Source organism: Sus scrofa, chromosome 14, assembly GCF_054392235.1.
Source record: "Sus scrofa isolate SSC_HxYL_T2T_F1_AM1 chromosome 14, Sscrofa_HxYL_maternal_Yorkshire_Landrace_v2.0, whole genome shotgun sequence".
Classification (NCBI taxonomy): domain Eukaryota; kingdom Metazoa; phylum Chordata; class Mammalia; order Artiodactyla; family Suidae; genus Sus; species Sus scrofa.
This window is the reverse complement of record NC_139396.1, coordinates 98,935,273-98,958,685: the sequence shown is the minus strand read 5'-3', so window position 1 is coordinate 98,958,685 and position 23,413 is coordinate 98,935,273. Positions and strand designations below refer to the sequence as shown.

Below are 23,413 nucleotides of genomic sequence, written 5' to 3'. Positions count from 1 at the left end.
TGAACTTTAAATAAATGGAAGCTACCTACCTATCTATGGCTCCATCATTCACTTTCTTACTTTCAAGATTCATTAATTCTTTTAATCCATAAAATTAATCATTTTTAAATGAAAAGTTCTCATTCCTTTTTATTACTAATTAATATTCCAATTTATGAGTATACCATGATTGTTTTTATCCCTCCTACTGTAGAAAGACCACTGGTATCATTGCGAACAATGCCAATATCGGTATTTTTGGTTTGGGTTTTTTTTTTTTTAAGTGAGTACATTTTATTTTTTTATTTTTAATTAAATATAGTTGATTTACAATATTGTGTCAATTTCTGCTGTACAGCAAAGTGACCCATCCTTTTTCTTATATTATCTTCCATCACAGTCTATCATAAGAGACTAGATATAGTTCCCTGGGCTATATATAGTAGGACCTTGTTGCTTATTCATTCTAAATGTAATAGGCTGTATCTACTCACCCTAAACTCCCAGTCCATCCCACTCCCACCCCCTCCACTTTGGCAACCACAAGTCTGTTCTCCATGTCTCTGTTTCTGTTCTGTAGATAGGTTTATTTGTGGATATCAGCATTTTTTAATATGGATCCTAGTGTACATGGGCATAAGTTTCTCCAGGGAACATAGAGGGGAGGTGGTGAAATTGCCTATCTTCCGCTTTGCTAATGCCAAACTGTTTCCCAAAGTGCTGTACCAAGCTACATTCCCAACAGCAGTGTATGGCAGTTCCAGTTGCTCCACATCCTCATCAGCAACTGACATTACTGGACTTCTTAATTTAGGAGCTTATAATAGAACAATTTGTACTTCTCTGATGACTAAGGAGATAGAGCACCTGCTCATAGGTTTATTGGCCATTTGGATTTCCTCTCTTCTAAAGTGCCTATTCAAATCCTTTGCCTTTTTTTAAAAAACTGAATAAACTTATTCTATTGACTTGTAGAGGTTCTACTTTTTTTTTTCCTTATGCATCAGCCTTTACTTTTACTTAGGACTTGACTGCCATAAAGAACAAAGTCATTAACCAAAGACAGTGTAATCACAAACATGAGAAGCTTTAATCAAAAGTCAGTATCTTTGCTTGCTTTACATAGGATAGGCCAAAATATCTAGAAATTACTTGTAGGAGTATTAAGTGATATGTTTCTGAATTCTTTCCATTCTAAATAACAAAATTTAGAAGTCATAGTCTGACTAAAAATTATGTCAGAAATGCCTAACACCAATGAATAAAATCAACAATAGTAAACCTGAATATAGAAAGATGAAAACTGAAATTTTATCTGTAAACAGAGCTTTTTATTTAAAAAAAAAAAATCGCTCCTACAATCAGTACTTTTCTTTCCTAACAAGAGAATTATTCTGTTTAGCATTAGAAAAATGTTTTAATTACTTACTTAATAAATGCTGGTGGCATATCTCTCTTCAAAATCTGATCCTCAGTGGTTTGAACAGTCTCTTTTCCAACCTACATGGAAAAACAATTCACAATTTAAATATAAATTCTCAGACTTTTAAAACTATTGCTTAAATATATTTGAAATGTAAACATTACATATAATATATCACTGAAGTTTCTAGATTCAACGATAATTTCTGGATGTTTCGAAATTATCAAGACTGCTCCCATAAATGCTTCCATAATACAGTTGGATAACAATATCGACTACAAACATAATACAAGAAACTTCTCAAGAGTAATTTGAAGGAATCATTGAGCAGTGAGAAAACAAAAGAAATCCAACACTGAGAATATATACATGTGTGTTTACAGTTTTTTTCTGTTTATTTGTTTGTTTGTTTTTAAATGGCCACATCTACAGCATACGGAAGTTTCCAGGCTAGGGCTCAAATCACAAGTAGACCTACACCACAGCCACAGCAACACAAGATCCGAGCCATATCTGCGACCTATGCCACAACTTGCAGCAACACCAGTGAAGCCAGGGACTGAATCTGCATCCTCACAGACGCTATGTCAGGTTCTTAACCCACTGAGCCACAACAGAAGAAACTCCTATATTTATGTTTAATGACAAACTGCTGTATCTGTAGATTATATGAAATACCTGAATCCAGTTAGGTAGCTCAAAACGTCTACTCAGAAGTAAACTGATGTTATTGAAACTGAGAAAATTTGTGAAACAATTGTAACTGAAACTAGAAACTACAAATATATGAAAACAATAACTAGCAATCAACATGATGTTCTCCCTAATTGTAGGACAACTTAAAATGAAATAATATATGGAGTTCCTGCTGTGGCACAGTGGGTTAAACCCAGCTTGTCTCTGTGGAGGCATGGATTCGATCCCTGGCCTGGCACAGAGGGTTAAGGATGTGTTGCTGCAGCTGTGGCATGGGTCACAGATGCAGCTCTGATTTGATCCCTGACCCAGGAACTTCCATATGCCACAGGTGTAGCCGAAAATGGGAAAAAAAAAAAAAAAAAGAAAGAAAGAAAGAAAATGCTAAATGCTACAATGGAACAAATAGTTTTACACCTTGCTGGTGGCAATGTAAACTGATACATTTTCTTTGGAAAATCATTGGCTAGCCTGTGTTAAGACACATTTAAAAACTCCTTATCTAGGAGTTCCCGTCGTGGCGCAGTGGTTAACGAATCCGACTAGGAACCATGAGGTTGCGGGTTCGGTCCCTGCCCTTGCTCAGTGGGTTAATGATCAGGCGTTGCCGTGAGCTGTGGTGTAGGTTGCAGACGAGGCTCGGATCCCGCGGTGCTGTGGCTCTGGCATAGGCAGGTGGCTACAGCTCCGATTCAACCCCTAGCCTGGGAACCTCCATATGCCACGGGAGCGGCCCAAGAAATAGCAACAACAACAACAAAAAAAAAAAAAAAGACAAAATTGTGTTCTGGGAGAGTTCCCGCTGTGGTGCAGTGGGTTAAGAATCCAACTGCAGGAGTTCCCGTTGTAGCGCAGTGGTTAACGAATCTGACTAAGAACCATGAGGTTGCAGTTTCAATCCCTGGCCTTGCTCAGTGGGTTAAGGATCTGGCGTTGCCGTGAGCTGTGGTGTAGCTCACAGACACAGCTCGGATCCCGAGTTGCTGTGGCTATGGTGTAGGCGGTGGCTACAGCTCCAATTCGACCCCTGCCTGGGAACCTCCATATGCTGCAGGAGCGGCCCTAGAAAAGGGGAAAAGAAAAAAATCCAACTGCAGTGGCTTGGGTTGCAACGGAGTTATAGGTTTAATTTCCCACGCCAGGTTAAGGACCTGGCATTGCCACAGCTATGGCATAGGTCACAGCTGCAGCTCAGATTCAGTCTCTGGTCTAGGAACTTCCATACACAGCAGGTGTGGCCAAAAAAAAAAGTGTTACTGTGGGTTATTTAGGTGCAATTATTTCCTACCTAATAATTATAGTAACTAGCTGTCATTTTATATGTCTTCCCAAAAACTTCAAAAATTTTAAAATATGTAAAAATATTGTCACACTGACCAGACTGTGTATATGGGAACATGTACTTATCATACCACAAATGATATACATACTCACTTTCTTCAAAATCAGTTCTATGTAGTACTTGAATGTCAATTTTTCTTTAACCACATCATATATTGCAAAGCACTCTAGAAGAAGTACTTTAATAGACAGAATAGTGAAATTCACACTTTATCAATATAAAGCTATCAAGGAGTATTAAATCATAAATATAAACATTGCAATGCAGAAATCTATGAAATTTTTAAAACCCAGTATGGAAAATTATCTCAATCCTATTATTCAACCATTTAATTTTTATTGAGTTTAAAGAAGGAAAAAAATGGGTTTAAAAAAAATCCCTAAATGCATACTAAATCAGCTAAAGCAAAAAACACAATAAACTATTCTCAGGGAATACCAGTCAGGCATGAGTTAATGAATACAAGTTTTTTCTCTCAAGTTAATAGCTCAGAAAAAAGCAAGACACATATACCACTGTGTAATAGTCAGTGTTTTCGTAGACAATAGACTGTCTGTATCATAATAAAAGCCTTTCAAATCAGCAGCTGGTTCTCTAGAGTTTCTCAGATCAAAACATGACAGAATATTTCCAGATGTATTGTTCACCATAGTTTCCAACAAAAATCAGCCATTCAAAAAGCTGTGGACCATGACTTCATAAAGGAAAAGATGAAGTTCAACAACAAAGTCACTAGTTCATACTAAGCATAAAGGGCCTAGAAGGAGGTTCACACTTAGAAAAAAGGCACTTCCTTTTATTTTATGCACATGTGTACATATATAGAAAAAGCCAGAGAAATACAGAGGCAGAGAGAGAGAGAGGGAGAGAGATCTTGCGTTAGTGAATGAGTAAGTGGGGTGGTGGTGGGGCTGAGTTCTTCCTCTATCTCCTACTTTCCAAGTATTCCATATTCAGTTATTCAGCATTATTAAACATTTACTGAGTACAACTACATGCACCAGTCACCGCTCTACTCTAGGTACCAGGGACAGAGCGGGAGTGAAAATGTTTCCTCCCCTCATTGAAGTTATAGTGGGAGTAGACAATACACAAGTAAAAAAATAAACGAAATCATTCCAGAGAATAGTAAGGATGATACTAAAAGCGTATGAGGCAGGAGTAGAAAGAGCCTACTTTAAAAAGAGTGGACAAAGAAGTTATCATTGGGAGTTCCCGTCGTGGCTCAGTGGTTAACGAATCTGACAAGGAACCATGAGGTTGTGGGTTCGATCCCTGGCCTCACTCAGTGGGTTAAGGATCCAGCGTTGCTGTGGCTCTGGTGTAGGCCAGCAGCTACAGCTCCTATTGGACCCCTAGCCTGGAAATATCCATATGCCACTGGAGCAGCTCTAGAAAAGGAAAAAAAAAAAAAAAAGTTATCATTGGAGCTAAGATTCTGAAGGTGAAAAGCACTCATGCAAGAGATGGGAAAGAACAATCCAGAGGAGAAGCAAGAAAAAGGCCCAAAGGCAGAGAAGTCTGGGTACACTCAAGGAACCCTAAGGAGGCCAGAATGGCTAAAGCTCTGTGCGGGGGACAGTATGGTGATGAGCTGAGTAAGAAGACAAAGGGTCAGATCACAAAGAGGCTTGAAGGCCAGGTAAAGGTGTTTGGAATCTTTTCTAACTACAATAGGAGGCAGGAGGGCTAAGAGACTGACATGATCTGATTTTTTTTTTTTTTTTTTTTTGATTTTTTTTTAGGTCCACATCTGTGGCATATGGAGATCCCCAGGCTAGGGGTCTAATCAGAGCTACATCTGCCGGCCTACACCACAGCCACAGCAATGACAGGTTGGATCCACATCTGCAACCTACACCACAGCTCACGGCAACACAGGATCCTTAACCCACTGAGGGAGGCCAGAGATCGAACCTGAAACCTCATGGTTCCTAGTCGGATTTATTTCCACCGCACCACAGCGGGAACTCCTGATTTTTTTTAAAGATCATTTTGTCTGTTATAAGGAGAAGTGATCTTAGAGGACAAGAGGAAGTAGTTAGGAGGCTACTGTAGTCCTCCACGGGAGAGATGGTGATGACTTAAAACAAGATGTGAAAGTGGAAATGGACAATTAGTTTTTTTGGAAGAAGAGCTAATGGGACTTGCTCTTGGAATAGGTGAAGCAGGGTATGAGGGGGTAGACTGAGAGAAAGAAACATAAAAATGACAGGTAGGTCAATTAAATAAAGTGTCTTCAAAGGCAGCAATGCTAGAAGGCAAAGATTTATTATGAAAAGATGAAACAACATCAGTATACCAGGCAAAACCACTGAAACAGTTTTTCAAAAAGCAATAATTCTGACCCCACTAGAGGTGATTACTAAGGAATGAATTCTATTTCTTTTAAGTCTCTTTTATACAGGTAGGGGTAGATGAGGAAAGAGAAAAAGACAATAAAAACATAATCAAGGGCTACTTACTTTAAAGCTATTTTTAAGTATTAAAGTGATGGGCACTAAATCTGATTTATTATTCTAAGCTGTATTCATAATTGCAGTGATAGTATCATAATCATGCCGATCTTCAATACATTCAGCCTATAGTTAGGTTAGGTATAACAAATGGTCCTGTTTTAAGGCATAACACGTAAAACATAAGTAGAACGAATGCCCAGTTTTTACTTGGGAGATTGATTTTTGGCAATGCTGTCCAACAGAACTTTCTATTATGATGGAGATGTTCTATTAAATTTGTGCTACCTGATACAGTAGCCATTAGCCACATGTGGCTGTTAAGTACTTGAAATGTAACATGTGAAACTGAGGAACTGAGTTATGACTTTTATTTAATTTTAATCTTTTGTATAAAGACTACTTGTTAACAGCCATTTTAGGTTTACAGCAAAATTGAGAAGCTACAGAGATTTCCCGTACACTCCCTGCCCCCGTATCAATAGCCTCCCCAGTTATCAACATCCCCACCAGAGTAATGCATGGGTTACAAATGATGAACCTACCACTGACCCATCATAATCACCCCCAAATTCACAGTTTACATTGCACTCCATTCTTGGCATGTACTTTCTATGGATTTAGACATGTGTAGAATGACAAGTACCCATCACTTACAGCATCACACAGAACATTGCCTTAAAAATCCCGTGCCCTGCCTACTCAGCCCTCCCCACCCCAAATCCCTGGAAACCACTGATCTTTTACTGTCTCCGTAGTTTTGCTTTTTCTAGAATGTCCTATAGTTAGAATCATACAGTATGTAGTCTTTTCATGTTGTCTTCTTTCACTTAATTTGAATTTAAATTCCACATATGGATGAAAGGTAATAAAGAAAGGAAGGTATATAAATGTACGACTGGGTCACTTTTTTTTAATTAAAAAAAAAAAGCAAAGTAAATACACTATATTCCTGGAGCACAGTAATAATAGTGCTGATTCATGGAGTTCCTGTCATGGCTCAGCAGTCATGAAGCTGATTAGGACCCATGAGGATTCGGGTTCAATCCCTGGCCTCGCTGAGTGGGTTAGGATCTGGCGTTGGCATGAGCTGTGATGTAGGTTGCAGATGTGGCTTGGATTCCACATTGCTGTGGCTGTGGCTGGCAGCTACAGCTCCGATTTTACCCCTAGCCTGGGAACTTCCATATGCTGCAATTGCGGCCCTAGAGAGAAAAAAATAATAATAAGTCAGACATGCTGGGGGAAGGGATGGACTGGGAAGCTGGGATTGGCATACACACACTACTACATACAAAACCGATCAGTAACAAGGACATACATATACATACGTATAAAACTATATGTATATGTACAGCTGATTCACTTTACTGTACACCTGAAACTAACATAACATTGTAAGTCACCTATACTCTAATAAAATTTATTTAAGAAAAAGAAGAGGAGTTCCTGTCGTGGCGCAGTGGTTAATGAATCCGACTAGGAACCATGAGGTTGCGGGTTCGGTCCCTGCCCTTGCTCAGTGGGTTAACAATCCGGCGTTGCCGTGAGCTGTGGTGTAGGTTGCAGACGAGGCTCGGATCCCGCGTTGCTGTGGCTCTGGCATAGGCTGGCGGCTACAGCTCCGATTAGACCCCTAGCCTGGGAACCTCCATATGCTGCGGGAGCGGCCCAAGAAATAGCAAAAAGACAAAAAAAAAAAAGAAAGAAAGAAAGCGAAAGAAGAAATCAGACATTTTTAAAAAATTTCCATGTGTAGCTAGTGGCTACCACACTGGACAGCACTGGTCTGTAGAACTTTCACTGTCCCCTAAAACTGGTCTTCCTGCCTCCAGACTTCCTTCCTCTGATTCACTTTTCACAGAGCTGCTCAGTTAACCTTGATTTTAGACTCTGCTACATGGCGTCTTCACAGAAAAGAGCTGGGCCTGGAAAGTCAGAAGTTGCCAGGTGGAGATGAGAGGGATCAGACGGCCCAGGCACCGGGAAGAGCACAGGTCAAGGCTCAAAAGTGTTTGAGCACACGGTTGACTAGACAAGAAAAACAGGCCCGTGTGGCTTCAGCAAAGGAAATGAGGCTACAAAGGAAAGCTGGAGTCAGCCTGGAAAGGGCTTTGTATACCAAGTAAAGGCAGAGAGGATTATGTAACTTGACCTGCCCTTGTATTCAGAGCTGTCACCCTCTGTTCTAGATCGTTTCAACTTAGCATTCTATCACTGAAGTATCAAGACTTCCATAGAAGCCAGTCTCTAAAGATATGCAGGACCGGATAAGCATCTCCTATGTGTAAACAGCTAACAAAGCCTATGGAGCAGAACTAGGGACTAAACTTCTGGTTTTTAAGCCATCAACCAGAAGATGATAGGAAATGCACTTTCCTCCTCTCTCCCCATACTATCAAAACAGAAAAAGCTTCTAGAGCAGCCATCTTTTCCAAATAAAAAAAGTAGAGCAATTAAGAAAGGGATTCACAAAAAGCTCTTTGTTAACTAACAGGAATCATCATGGCTTGTAGAAAAACGTTATTCCTGGAGGTCAACCTTAGTATGGAGAGGTATATGCTACAACTTTGCAAATAAGCAGGTCAGTAATAATCTTGACAAATGCTTCTGGAACCTGTATAGTACCAGGTCATCAAAATTCTTGGCTAGTTAAGCCAAATATTTTTGCTACATACATGTTAAGAGCATATGTATGGGAATTTGATGAGTTCCAGCTTAGTTAGAAAATGGACCTCAAATAAACTTACACAAATATTTCTTCTATACTATACGATCTCTTTACACGTCCCCTTATTTGTCTACTATGGGTTAGCCAAACACCCTTTTAGCTCTCTGGCAAAGCAAATTTACCTTTCTTTTTTCCTTCCTTTTTTTGGGGGGGCGGGGGGCGGCTGCAGCAATATGGAAGTTCCCAGGCTAGCGGCTGAATTAGAGCTGCCAGCCTATGCCATAGCCACAGCAACACAGGTTCTCAGCTGTGTCTGCAACCTATGCCAAAGCTTGCGGCAACAATGGATCCCAAGGAAGTTCCCAGGCTCTGGGGTCCAATTGGAGCTGTAGTCGCTGGCCTACGCCACAGCCACAGCAACATGGGATCCGAGCCACATCTTTGATCTACACCACAGCTCAAAGCAACACCAGATCCTTAACCCACTGAGTGAGGCCAGGGATTGAACCTGCGGCCGCATGGATCCTGGTCAGATTTGTTTCTGCTAAGCCAAGACGGAAACTGAATTTTTTTAACTTTAAAATAAATCTTTCCCTCTGGAAAAAAAGGCCTATACATTAAAGGGTTTAAAACAAAACCAAAACCACACAGAGAAAAGAATGGCATTTAAGTCTTATAGGCTTAATCTGAGCAGGTTTTCCAGGTCAGCATTTAACAACAACCCTTTCAAAGTAATGAAAATTTACAGTAAATACATTTTATTGCTTCCAAACTTTATTCGGTTGCTGAAACTCAGATTGGTTGTTCTATTTACTGTTAAAATTATTTCCTTTATTTTCTTCTTCAGAGGATTCCTTCTAACTCTTGAAGCCCAATTCCATTCAATTCAATAAACAGGCAGTAAGAGCCAACTTGTGTCCGCTAGGTGGTGGGAAGAGAATGAGATAAGAAAGAAAGCATCCTTAGATGTATAAACTGAAATAATGGTACTGAAAGAGTAACTGGCCTGGGGACATTTTTAGGGGGCTTGGCAGAAAGCCTTGTTTCTTTTGAAGAGTTCTACTTTGTTCGGTAGTTAATTTAAATATCTTTTGTTCTACGTGTGACTTTAGTTCAAAATTCCATGTGAGAGGGCTTTTTGTCTTCTGCTGTTGTTATTACTCCTTTTATCCCAATCTACTCAATTTGGTTCAGTAATGTAGAGGGATTTGGTTCCTTCCCAGGAAAAAAAAAAAAAAAAAAAAAAAAGCTTGGCTGGTTCAAGTCACTACCCAGACTAAAAAATATGTTAATGTAGATGTCTCCCTTAGCTAGACTAAGTATAAGAAAATAGGAAGCCAAAACACAGCTGGGAGGACTTGTGTTACTGGTTTGTACAGTATAAATGGTAACATAGAGCATTACATTAAAAAGGTGGCAGGGAGATGGTAATCAATGGAAGCCGTTAACGTATTTAGATAATAGGAAGATACAAAGGATGAAAATGTAAGCCTAACTTACAGTTATAGTGGGCCAAGCCAAGCTACAGGGTCAGTTGACTGTGACCAACTGATTAAAACCAGACAAGGGAGTGTACATCCATCTGCCTGTTACTTTGGTTCTTATGGCCTAAGTATTAGGCTGATCAATCTATTACACTGAATAGCCATCCTGATAGACAGCTCTGTCCAGTACCAGGCTTCTGATTTGCAAATACTTCATCCTCTCTCTCAACTCAGGACTCTTCTGTAGACACAACCATGGACATGACACTTGTGCTCTGGATGGCCACCATTTTAACAATAAAGCAAGTCATACAAGGATAACAGTAATGTATGTGAGCCAACATCAGCAACATTTCTGACTTTTTCTGCAGTGGTGGTTGATGAACTTGTGATCTAGCCACCCCCTCACCAGTATCTTTTGTATCATTCATAGATGACACACCAGAGCCAAGTGTCGAAAAAGTCATAAATAGGAGTGGTTTTCTCAGGGTTACTTGAGATGCTGCCTCCCGGGCTTAAGTCCTCATTTTGCCCCAAATAAAACTTAACTCTCAAAAAAAACCAAGTGATATATACCAGCAAAACTAGGACTCTGACCTATTCTGATTTCCAATTTGCTCATTCATTTAATCAAGCACTTACTGAGAACTTCCTATGTGGAAGGCACTATGCACAACACTGTGATGGGAATACAAAAATAAGTGAGACTGGAGCCTTGCCCTTCACAGACAAGACAGATGCTTAAACAAATCACTGTGACACAGGGTAATGCATGCTCTAATAGAGTTACATCCAAGTTTCAGCTCTGTGTCAGAGATGAGAGGGAGGTTTCCCAGGGGAAAAGAAATTCTAAGAAGGCTGAGAAGAGTTCTCCAGGAGTAATGGGATTTGGGGAAGAAAAGAGAGCTTTCCAACAGTGGAGCAGCAGTTGTGAAAGGATGGCCAGTTCAGGGAACACAGACCCAGCTGGCCGATGCCACCTCAAGGAGGATCCCTGTGTACATGTATTTATACTTTATTCTCTAAGCAACAGGAAATTATTTTATGCTTCTATGCAAAAGACATTATTAGCTTTTTTTTTTTTTTTTAGGGCAGCATCCATGGCATGTGGAAGTTCCCAGGCTAGGGGTCACATCAGAGCTGCAGCTGCCAGCCTACACCACAGCCACTACAAGGCAGGATCCAAGCCTCTTCTGCGACCTGCGCCACAGCTCACAGGCAACACCTGATGCCGGACCCACTAAGCAAGGCCAGGGATAGAACCACATCCTCATGGATACTAGTCTGATTTGTTTCCAAATCAGATTTGGGCCAAAATAGGGAACTCCTAGGTTTGCATTTCAACAAGAAAAATTCAGCAGCAAAAATAGACCGACCAGAGGGAAGAAAACTAGGATGAGAGTTTCATTCGTTAGTTAATTTATTCAATCAAATATTAACATACCATGTGCCAAGCATTAAGATAGTGATGAGGAGTTCCCATTGTGGCACAGCCAAAACGAATCCAACTAGTAACCATGAGGTTGCGGGTTCGACCCCTGGCCTCACTCAGCAGGTTAAGGATCCTGCGTTGCCCTGAGCTGTGGTGTAGGTCACAGACACGGCTCGGATCCTGCGTTGCTGTGGCTGTGGTGTAGGCTGTCAGCGGTAGTTTCAATTCCTGGCCTGGGAATCTCCATATGCCTCTGTTGCGGCCCTAAAAAAACAAAGGACAAAAAAAAAAAAAAAAAAAAAGATAGTGGTAAAGAAAATACACGTGGCCAGTAACCTCAGGGAGCTTAGAGTCTTAGTGAAAGATAAACTAGAGATGAACTAAAGCAGCAGCAGTGCGGATGGATATGAGAGCGGGTATAAGAAATCCATCTACGTGACACGCACTCCACGTGGAGGGTAAAGAAATCTAGGATGACACCCAGACTCCTGACTCAAATGACGTGGTAATACATGTAAAAGTAGAAAGAAAGCCAGGTCTGAGAGAAAATTTATTTAGTACCTGTGGGATGTTCGGATAGAGATAACACAACTATTCAATGCGGTTTACTTGCCTGCGGTGAATAAACTGCAGCTGCTGGAAGAACAAGCTGCTGAAAAGAGCTGAGAAGGGATGTCTGGGGTGGGGGGCAATGGCAGAACTGCATCATGAAAGCCAAAGGAATAGAGAGTTTCTAGAAAATGGAAAACAATGTCAACTACCAGAGAGAGGTCATGGTTTCTAGTATATTCACAGAGCTGTACAACCATCACCATAATCAGTTTTTAATGAGTTTCTTTTGTTTTAATCTTTTTTAGGGTCACACCCACTGCATATGGAGGTTCCCAAGCTAGTAGTCCAATCCGATCTGTAGCCGCCAGCCTACACCAGAGCCAGAGCAACAAGGGATCCCAGCCGTGTCTGCGACCTACACTGCAGCTCACAGCAATGCCGGATCCTTAACCCACTGAGCAAGGCCAAGGATTGGGCCCTCGTCCTCATGGATGCTAGTCGGGTTCATTGACTGCTGAGCCACAACGTGAACTCCAACCATAATCAGTTTTTGAATATTTTCATCACCCCTAAAAGAAACTTATATTGGCAGCCACCCCTTCACTATTCCCAACCCTCCCCATCCCCTTCCAGCCTTAAACAAGGACTAATCTACTTTGTTTCTAGATTTGTCTATTCTGAATATTTGATATAAATGAAATTATACAATACGTGTGATCTTTAATGACTGGTTTCTCTCCTGTTGTAGTATGCATTAATACCTTGTTTCCTTTTATTGTCAAATAACATTCCATTGTATGGTTATACCACATTTTGTTCATCATTCATCAGCTAATGGACATTCGGATTATTTCCACTCTTGGCTATTACGAATAACACTACTACAAACATTAGTGTAAATGTTTTTGTGTGGAAATATGTTTTCATTTCTCTTGAGCACATACCTAGGTGTAGACTTGCTGGATCATATGTTAACTCTATATTTAACCACTTGGGGAACGGCTAAACAGTTTCAAAAGGGCTTTACAATTTAATGTTCCCACCGGCAATGTATGAGGATTCCAATTACTTCACATTCTTGGCAATACTTGTTATTTTCTGCCTTTCTTATTACAGCCATCCTAGTGCAGTGGTGTTACACTGTGGTTTTGTTTTGCATGTTCCTGATGGCTAATCATGCTGAACATCTTTCTATGTGCTTACTGACCATATATATCTCCTTTGAAGAAATATCTATTCAGACCCTTTACTCCATATTTTAATTAGGAGGTATGTCTTTTGCAAATACATTTCTCTTTTTTTTTTTTGCAGCATAAGAGTTTTTAATTTTGATGAAGTCTAATGTATCACTTTTGTTGCTTGTGCTTTTGATATAGTATCCAAGGTTTTGCCTAACCAAGGTCATAAAGATTTACTGTTCTGTTTTTAAAGAATTTTAGCTCTTGTCTTTAGGTCCACGATCTATTTGATGTTCATTTTGTGTAAGGCATAAGGAAAGGGTTATTATTTTGTTTAAATAGGAGAAAAACAAGCGTGCTGATAGGCTGAAAGAAAAGAGGCAGGAAACAAGACATTGATTATGAAGCAAGGTCCCTGAAAAGGCAGGGATAGAATCTGAAGTGCAGGTAGAGAGAGCAACCTTTACCAGAAAGAAAGCCACCTCTTCCTCAGGAGACAAAGGAGATGGTGGGGGAAATAAGTGGAGGGTGAGAGATGTAACTGTGGAGTCTGTAGGCTATATGTTCTTCTTGGGAACTTACAAGGCCTATTCACATATTTAAGGATCCAAGATAACCTTTAGTCAGGAAATCTGTTTAATTTTGTTTTATCTACCGTTTTCCAAATTCATTTAACCAAGAATTATTTCGTTCTTAACACTCACTAACCTATAGCAGAATTACGATTAGTAGGATATACTTAGGGAAGTAGTAAGCTGGCCAGGAGTTGCAAATTCGTGGCCTTTGTGTGGAATTTGGACCAAAGGTGATTTTTGTTTGGTCCTTAAAAAAAAAAAAAAAAAAAAAAAAAAAGAGCAAAACAAGTAACTTCACCAAGATCCAAATTTCTGACATTGCTTGAAATACCCAAAGATTTGGCCATCTTAGGAGTTCCTGTTGTGGCTCAAGGGAAACAAATCTGACTAGCATCCATGAGGACACAGGTTCAATCCTTGGCCTGACTCAGTGTGTTAAAGATCTAGCATTGCCATGAGCTGTGGTATAAGTCACAGATGGGGCTCAGATCCCACATTGCTGCGGCTGTGGCATAGGTCGATCCCTAGCCTGGGAACCTCCATATGCTGAGGCCCTAAAAATGGGGGGAAAAAAATTAAGATTTGGCCTTCTTAGATCTGCATTCCCATAAGGAAACAGTGTGCAAGAACCCAAACGTCCCATATGGGGACTATATCCTCTGTATCACTCCCAAGAATCTTAACATCCAGACCATTTCACTCATTAAGTCACTGCCTGGTCCCTGTGGGTATCTGGGTTTTTCACTCCTACACTAGGCAACCCTCAGTGTCTAAATAGAGTGAAAAGCTCCTGAAGCCACTCTTAGAAATTCCTCATCCAGCTCCTCTCTAAATATTTTCTCAAAGTGTTCATAGGAGAGCTACGAGAAAGACTGAGAAGTATTTATGTCATCAGGAATGACAAAATGGGAGTGTATGGGCCAAGAGCAAGCTGCAGACCTCTTCCGCTCAATCTGCTGAGTATTCTTTTTAAATGAGAAATTTCACGTGAAAAAGAAATATAGATTCTTTTAGAAATATAGCAGCAGTTTTGTTTAATCAGGGACTGCATTTTTCAGTTTACCATAGTTTCTGGTCCTATAAGCTGCCTGATTCACTCGTTACCTACTTGACCCTGCAAGTATCTGAATTTGTGTCACCTGATTTAGCAAAAAGATTCTGTTATTAATTAGCACAGTACATGAGGCAAGCTCCCCAACATCATGAGTATCTTGTACAGTTTTACTCATGCCTCAGCTATTTCACTAATAATGAAACATTGTACTCTCTCTCCCATATATATCCACATCAAAAAAAATGACTGGAAGGGGAGTAGAAACAAATCCAACTAAGAACCATGAGGTTGCAGGTTTGATCCCTGGTCTAGCTTAGCAGGTCAAGAGTCTGGTGTTTGCCATGAGCTGTGGTGTAGGTCACGGACGCAGCTTGGATATGGCAATGGCTGTGGCGTAGGCTGGCAGCTACAGTTCCAATTAGACCCCTAGCCTAGGAATCTCCACATGCCAAGGGTGCAGCCCTAAAAAGACAGGGGAAAAAAAAAAAAAAAAAGACTGTAAGGAAATACAACATGGAGAGTAGAATTTCAGCTGATTTTTTTTCCTTAGTCTTTTCCTATACTTTTCAGATTTAAAAGAAAAAATGAGTGTGCATTGCCTTCATAATCAGAAAAATATAAATTTCTAAAATGTACCAACAATATTCTAGGTACACAACAATCTATAAAGTAATGAGAAACCACCAGAGCCTAAAAGGTTCAAATTTTGACCAACTGCCAAAAACTTCAATGTGCATCAATGAGAACATAATCAAATGGGTTAAGTTGGCAAGTTCTAATGTCAAGCAAGCTCAATGGATGCAACATACTTTCCTTCAAGCTAGTGTTAAGCTGCCTTGACAGCAGCTGTTTTTTCCAACACAACAAGAGATGGAACGTTCCAATTAAGGCTAGATAAATGTTAGCAGAGCAGCCCTGCTCACCAGATTCCTATTTATGAAGATACTGTGGGCAGGCTTCCAATTTGCAAATACTTCATTCTCTGCCTCAACTCAGGATTCTTCTGTAGACACAACCACAGACACCTGTGCTCTGGATGACCACCAGTTTAACAATAAATCAAGTCATCAGCACAGGGAACTTCTCCCCACCACCCACTTTCTCCCACAATTAACTCAAGAAGACCTTCCCTTCTTTTATTTTCATTTTTTCTTCAATATACCTATAAAGTAATCCTTTAGGGCTCCATTAAGGTGACTAGCTGGGCCCCCTTAGGCCACTACAAAAAGTCATGGATTAAAAACATGAAAAAACAAAAGCTAAATACTGCTAAGAGAAACTGGGTCAACTCTACCGTCTGTCCTTATCTGCCTCATACATGATTATAAGGAAATAATGCATATGAATATGCTCTGTACACTATCAAAGTGTTATCAAATGTAGGATGTCTCTGTGCTACAAACGCATAGTCCCTTAAAGTATCCTAGAGGCCCCATCAACATCAAACCATCTCTACTTTCCTCACTGCCCTCTAACCAAATCTGATATTCTCAAACATTCCACACAATTTAAAATACACCCTCTTTTGGAGTTGCCGTCGTGGCTCAGTGGTTAACAAATCCCACCAGGAACCATGAGGTTGCAGGTTTGATCCCTGGCCTTGCTCAGTGGGTTAAGGATCTGGCGTTGCCGTGGGCTGTGGTGTAGGTTGCAGACGCAGCTCGGATCCCGCGTTGCTGTGGCTCTGGCGTAGGCCGACAACTACAGCTCCAATTAGACCCCTAGCCTGGGAGCCTCCATACGCCACAGGAGCGGCCCTAGAAAAGGCAAAAAGACACAAACAAACAAACAAAAACACCTCTTTGTTTTGTTTTTCCATTTAACAGCTAGAGTTGCAAACACACTTTTTTCTTAACAGTTTTAGTTCACAAATGTGAAAATTTTCAGTTACACTGTAGCTTTTGCAGATTAAGTCTGGATATGTAACATATTGTTTCTAACACTGTCCCTATGGAAAAATAACCCCAAACCAAGTTGTAAATGAATTTTCAATCAGCACCCATTTTTTTATGTTTGGAAAACTGGGACCGAGGGCCCATCCTGACATGGAGTGGTGGGAAAAGAATTTGGGCTTTGGGATGAATCTTACCTCACTCTGTTGTTCCTAGTTCTGTGTCCTGGGGCAAGTAATAATCTTTGAGCCTCATTCTCCTCATCAGTAAAATGGAAAAAGTAAAACATCTTTCATGGCTAAAGGATGTAGTCATACACATGTAAATCACCTAATACATATGCATCTTTCATGGCCTGAATGATAACTGGTGCTAAATAAACATTAGACCCTTTATCTTTCCCTCTGACCGTTATAGTACTCTTTTGTGACTTGCGTTTTTTCCTTTTAATTTTTTTAAAATTGAGCACGCGCTATAAATCAGAAATCCTTTATTACCTCACTAAATCCTTATAATAATCCTATGAGGGAAATAGCATTGCTATCTCATTTTACAGATGAAAAACAGAGACAAAGAGAGGTAAACTGATAAACCCAAAATCACTCAGAGAGTGATGTTGACTTCAGCACCCAAGGCTCTGATCCTAAACCACTATCTGCGATTTTTTTTTTTTTAATGAGGAAGACAGATTCAATGATGCCTAAAATTTTCTGCTGTAATACTGCAAGATTCTATAATTCTATGGAGCTTTCAGATGGCATGAAGGACAAAATGAAAATTCAAGATCACAATGGATAAATATGCAGTTTAAACAACTGATGTCCATTTATTCTGATTTTCCTCCCCAGAAGCTGGAAGGTTTCCACAGCAAAAACAGGACTTCAGCTGCTTAAGTTCCTTAACTTCTATTTGTTTAGGAATGATCAACTGAGTCAATCTGGCTGCAACTAGCTTTTTTTTTTTTTTTTCCAAATTTTATTTTTATTTTATTTTTCTCATCTTTTTTTTTTGCTATTTCTTTGGGCCGATCCCGCGACATATGGAGGTTTCCAGGCTAGGGGTCGAATCGGAGCTATAGCCGCCGGCCTACACCACAGCCACAGCAATGCAGGATCCGAGCCATGTCTGCAACCTACACCACAGCTCATGGCAACGCCGGATCATTAACCCACTGAGCAAGGGCAGGGAGGGACCGAACTCACAACCTCATGGTTCCTAGTCAGATTCGTTAACCACTGCGCCACGACGGGAACTCCTGCAACTAGCTTTTAAAGTGGAACAAGGGAGTTCCCATCATGGCGCAGTGGAAACGAATCCGACTAGGAACCATGAGGTTATGGGTTCGATCCCCAGCCTCGCTCAGTGGGTTAAGGATCTGGAGTTACCATGAGCTGTGGTGTAGTCTGCAGATGCGGCTTGGATCTGATGTTACTGTGGCTGTGGTGTAGGCCAGCAGTTGTAGCTGCAATTTGACCCCTAGCCTGGGAACCTCCATATGCAGCGAATATGGCCCTAAAAAAAAAAAAAGCAAAAATAAATAAGTAAATCTTTAAAAAATAAATTAAAAAAAAATGTAACCAGGACTGGCCAACAATGCAGACTTTTTTTTAAAAGAGGTGCAGTCAAAACTTGAAATAGTAACCCAAGGGCAAATAAGTATTGTTACTAATATCATGCACCATGCTGCTTGGTAATTGGAGGTTATTCAGAATCACTTTTACAGTAATTGAATTTGGCTCTAGGCTATAATAGACACTCTGACCCATTAAATAAGGGCCATAAGTAAAACTACTCTTTTTGTTTAATGGCTGTACCTGTGGCATATGTAAGTCCCCAGGCCACGGATTGAATCAGAGTCGCAGCTTCAACTTACTGTGGCTGTGGCAACACCAGATCCTTTAACCCACTGCGCTGGGCCAGGGATCAAACCCACTTCTCCGCAGAGACTCAAGCCACTGCAGTCAGATTCTTAACCCACTGCACCACAGGAAGAACTCCAAAAATCACTATTTCTTACCTCAAGCTACAAACACATTTCTTAGAAGTGACCATAACTGGAAATTCAGTGTTTTGTAATATTAATGGGTCAAATGATTAAGGCTGCCAATTAAAATGCCCATAGAAAAAAACTAATGTGTTATGCTACCTATACTACATAAATCCCCTAAAGTTTTCCCTTTATGGTTTTCTACTTAATGTTTTTACTTTTTCTTCTCAACTACTACAAATGTAATTTAGTGTGACTGCATATGGGCTGAGCACAGACTTGATTCTAAACTTGCTGAAAAGTGAAATAAGAGAACAGCTACGGCAAATCCAGACAAAACCGACCTAGTTGTGCAGATAGAAAAAAAGCTATCAACCATCCCCAACACTAGTTGTATCTGAGCCTTTGAAGACTGCATTTCATCACTGCTCTTCATAGAACACTGACAGATCAGACACAGCCTTGGTCTAATCAAGAGAAATACTTTTACAGGAATATTAAAGTTCATTTCCTTTTGTTTCACTTGCTTACTAATACAAAATATCAATACTGCAGCCTACATGTTCTACAGTTGCCACAGACAACTAAACCCATTAGTAAACTGGGCTTCCATCATCTTAGATAATTTATTCCTGGTTAGGCAAAAAAGAAGAAACAGAATTAGAACTGAGAGAATTACACTATAATGAGAGTCCTTTCATCTATCTGTTTTTTTTAATTGTTGTTTTAAGGACACTGTTAAAGATAATTTAACTGGCAACACATCTAAACACTAAATTACAATCCTTTTATCTTCAGTCCTTACTAAACATCAAGTCCACTCCTAATGGTTCATTACAGAACAACACAAGTCTATATTTAGTTCATAAATGGAAATCCCAAACTTAGAGTTTATATGGAAAGTATAATAACAGAGAACCCCCGGGGACTGAGAGAAAATGTGTCAGGTTTTCCTTGCCGAATTTTAAAGTGTGAATTCCGACCTTAGCAGGCACGTTTCTATAAGCCTGGTAATCAAATATACTAAAGGCTTAGATAATCATCACATAATTAGGTAATCCTCCTTAGGACAAATCCGAGTTCTCTCCCCAGGGTATACATACTTCCTCGATTGCTAGGCAGATGGTGGATACCATGTAGGTAAACTAGCTACAAATTCTTCTATATACTGATCCCATCACAAATATTACTTAGAAGTTCCCTGATGGTCTAGCAGCTAGGATCCAGTGTTGACACTGCTGTGGCTCGCATTTGATCCCTGGCCCAGGAACTTCTGCATGCCGTGGGAAGTAATATATATATATATATAGTATTATAATTTATATTACTGTAATATATATTATTATATATTATAATATATATTACTATATACATATTACTCAGTGGTGTTATATTCTTTCTTTTTTATTTACTTTTTATTTTTTTGCTTTTTAAGGTCACCCCTGTGGCATATGGAAGCTCCCAGGCTAGGAGTCAAATCAGAACTGCAGCAGCCGGCCTGCGCCACAGCCACAGCAACGCAGGATCCAAGGCACATCTGTGACCTACACCACAGCTCACAGCAACACTGGATCCTTAACCCACTAAGAAGCCAGGGACTGAACCTGTATCCTCTTGGATATTGGTCAGGTTTATAATCTGCTGAACCACAATGGGAACTCCCTCTCTTTTTTAAATAGACGCAAATTAGAAACTCTTTTTTTTTAATGTCCACACCCGAGGCATATGGAAGTTCCCAGCCCAGGGACTAAATCCCAGCCACAGATGTGGCAATGAAAGATCCTTTAATCCACTGCACCGGACCGGGAATCAAACCCACATCTCCTTGGTGACCCCATCAGCTGCCACTATGCCACAGCAGGAACTCCCAAACTAGAAACCTTAAAGGCATCTCTTACAGCTTGACATTTTAGGATTAGTTCATTCTTTAAATTATGTACTAAGAATTCTGTATGTAAGGCAATGTGCAGATGATACTTCCTCATGACACAGAGATGCAGAGTTTAGGGCATTTATTGCCTGGAATAGCATCAGGACTCTATAAATAACTCTGGTGTGTGTTAACAGGGAGGTGTAACAGCACTACTGGGGGCTAGTAGACAGAGAGCTCAACCCGTTGCTAAGATAAAGGCAGTCTTCAGTATTTGAGCTAAGCCTTAAGGCATGGACAATATTTCTGGAGGGAAGAAGGCATCTTAGACGGAAGGAAATGCAGCATGTACATAGAAGCAGAAGTGAGACAAATTGGAGTTCGTTCATAAAATGCCAGGTAGTCCTGTTGGGCTAGTACAGCTTTCATGCGAGGGGCACCATGGTGGGGTAGGACCAGCAACAAATTCTGGTTTGGGCTTTTCCACTGCCAAAGCTCGCCCTAGACCCAGTGCTGATTACGTCTGAGAGTACATTCTCTCAGTTTTAAAATAAGAGAGTTGGATCAGAACACCTCTGAGGTCTTATTTCCAACTTTATAAATCCAAGAGAGTTGGTAATTTTTTCTATAAAGGACCAGAGAGTAAATATTTTAGGCGCTGTGAGCCATGCGGTCTTCTGCCACAACTTTAACACTACTGCAGTGTGAAAGCAGTCATAGAAAATATGTAAATGATTGGGCATGGCTGTGTTCCAAAATAGCCTTATTTACAGATATTGAAGTTCTCACTGTGGTGCGATGGGTTAAGAATCAGACTGCAGCAGCTCAGATCACTGAGGAGGCACAGGTTTGATCCCTGGCCTGGGAACTTCCATATGTCATGGGCATGGCCATAAAAAAAGCATTAGTTTTATATATTTTCATGTGTCACAAAGTACTCTGCTTTTGACTTTTTTTCAAATTCTTAAAAATGTAAACACTATTCTTAGCTCCTGAGCAGTACCAAATTTGGCCCAGAGGCTGTAGTTTGTTGACTTCTCCACTCTACAGAGAAATAAGAACAGAAAGGGGGTAGGAAGTGACAGCCCTCGAGAGCTGGAATAAGACAGACAATAATACTGCACTATAATGATATAATAGGATAGCACTACAACAGCAATCATATTACAATATATAAATGTATCAAAGTAACAGATACCTTAAATTTACATAATGCTTTGTGCCAAATATACTCCATTTTTAAAAAGAGCTAGAAAAAGGAATTTAGATTCATTTAGAAAACAATGGTAGGAGGTGCCGGTTTCTGGACAAGAAAGTGTTGAGATCAGAGCTGTACTTAGAAGCTTTACTTAGCAGTCAGTAATGGATGGGAGTGAGAGATTAGCAAATGACTATCAAGAAGGTATAATACTAAAGCCTAATCTAGACTGGTAGCTTTGAGAAAGGAGAAGAAAAAAGACACAGAAGGATCAACAGAACACTACTTGAAAAAAAGATGAGGAAAAGGATTATTTATTTCACAAACATAATAAGAAATCAATTTCTAGAAAAGAAGGAGGGGAGGTGATTTTTGCATTCCCATTCTTCAGTGCCTTCAGTAGAGCATTTGAATGCAATAGACTAATTGAGGACTTTGCCTTCTTATGGAAGCTTTCAAACAAACAGCCCAAGTTGGAACTTCCAGTTCCAAGATAAGAATTCTCAGGTATATATCAGGCAAAATGTAGCCTTCATGTTTTGGTTTTCAAGATGCAGTAGATATGGCAGTTTTAGAGATGTTTATTTACTTGTGGCTTTTACTCCAGAGACTTTCCAGCAGCCTTCTCAAATTAGGAAAGCATAATTATCCAGTGTTCATAGATATACCATTGCCCTAGGAATTTTAAAATCACCCTGCTGACTGTGACTCAGAATTTATATCTATCTCTCCTTGCTCTGACAGAGGGGAAACTGCAGTGCTGCAAAGACAACCGATTCAACATTAGAGCATCCATCAATTGGGAGTAATCCCACCTGATTGGAGCACCACATGCCTTCTAGAAGTCAAATCTGGAGGCTGGGTGGGGTCGGAGGAAGAAGGGGTACAAACAGATATGCACATAAGTAGCTCTAATTTATGGTTGTATCTTATAAGCAACAGAGTCAAGCCCCATTGAAACACAGCAAAGGGAGAGATTAATTTCAACTGAGCAACCTGGAAAGAGCTTCATGGAGAAAGTGACATCAATCCTGGGCCCATTTTAACAAAAGATGAAAAGTAATCCAGGAAGTGAGAATGATGCAAACAATAACAATAAAAAGATATGGGGAAAGACTGGACTTATTTTTTCACTTCAAAAATGGTACATGTTCATTGTAAGGAGACAAACATGAATTATAGTAATAAAAACAAAAATTTATAACCCAAAACCCCACTACTCAATCCCACTACATATAACTCCTAAGTGCCTTCATAAACAAGCCCAAACTACCTTAAGAGTATCATTAGTAAAGCTTCCCTATTTCCCACATTCACACCCTTATTTCTTTTCATTCTCTCTGCACAGAAGGCTTTCTGGTTTTATTCTGGCTGGCAAACTTCACGCTTCAAACACTGCCTCTTTAAGACAGAATGAACTTCCAGTTCTGTCTTCTCACCTTATTCTTCAAAAGAGCCCTTGGACTGCTTTGATTACATGTTTGCTCCCTGGCATTTGAAGCTAGGTTCACAGTCCTCCATGAGTCCATCAGAAGCTTACATCCCTCAGGACAGAGTCCAGACCTCCGAAGGCATCAAAAGTGTGATGATGAACCGGCAGCATTATTCACATGTGCCAAAAGCT

The 23,413-nt window shown here is 40.1% G+C and overlaps 1 protein-coding gene and 1 long non-coding RNA gene across 7 annotated transcripts in view; one reads left to right on the top strand and one right to left on the bottom strand.

Moving 5' to 3' along the window:
- VCL (vinculin) overlaps nucleotides 1–23,413 on the bottom strand; it is a 115,233-nt gene that overhangs the window by 75,458 nt on the left and 16,362 nt on the right. For all 5 annotated transcript variants that reach the window (XR_014825691.1, XM_021072078.2, XM_005671073.4 and 2 more), the window contains 1 exon segment: nucleotides 1,409–1,479. Coding sequence is in view for 4 of the 5 variants with exons in the window: in XM_021072078.2 (XP_020927737.1) it covers nucleotides 1,409–1,479 (71 nt within the window). In the remaining variant the exon portion in view is untranslated.
- Nucleotides 80–6,395, top strand: LOC146396885 (uncharacterized). 2 transcript variants are annotated; one of them, XR_014828164.1, is made up of 3 exons: nucleotides 80–2,723; nucleotides 3,053–4,763; nucleotides 5,656–6,395. It is a non-coding gene; the product is annotated as an uncharacterized LOC146396885 (long non-coding RNA). The 2 variants fall into 2 exon arrangements; XR_014828163.1 differs by lacking the exon at nucleotides 5,656–6,395 and having other exon boundaries at nucleotides 3,053–5,252.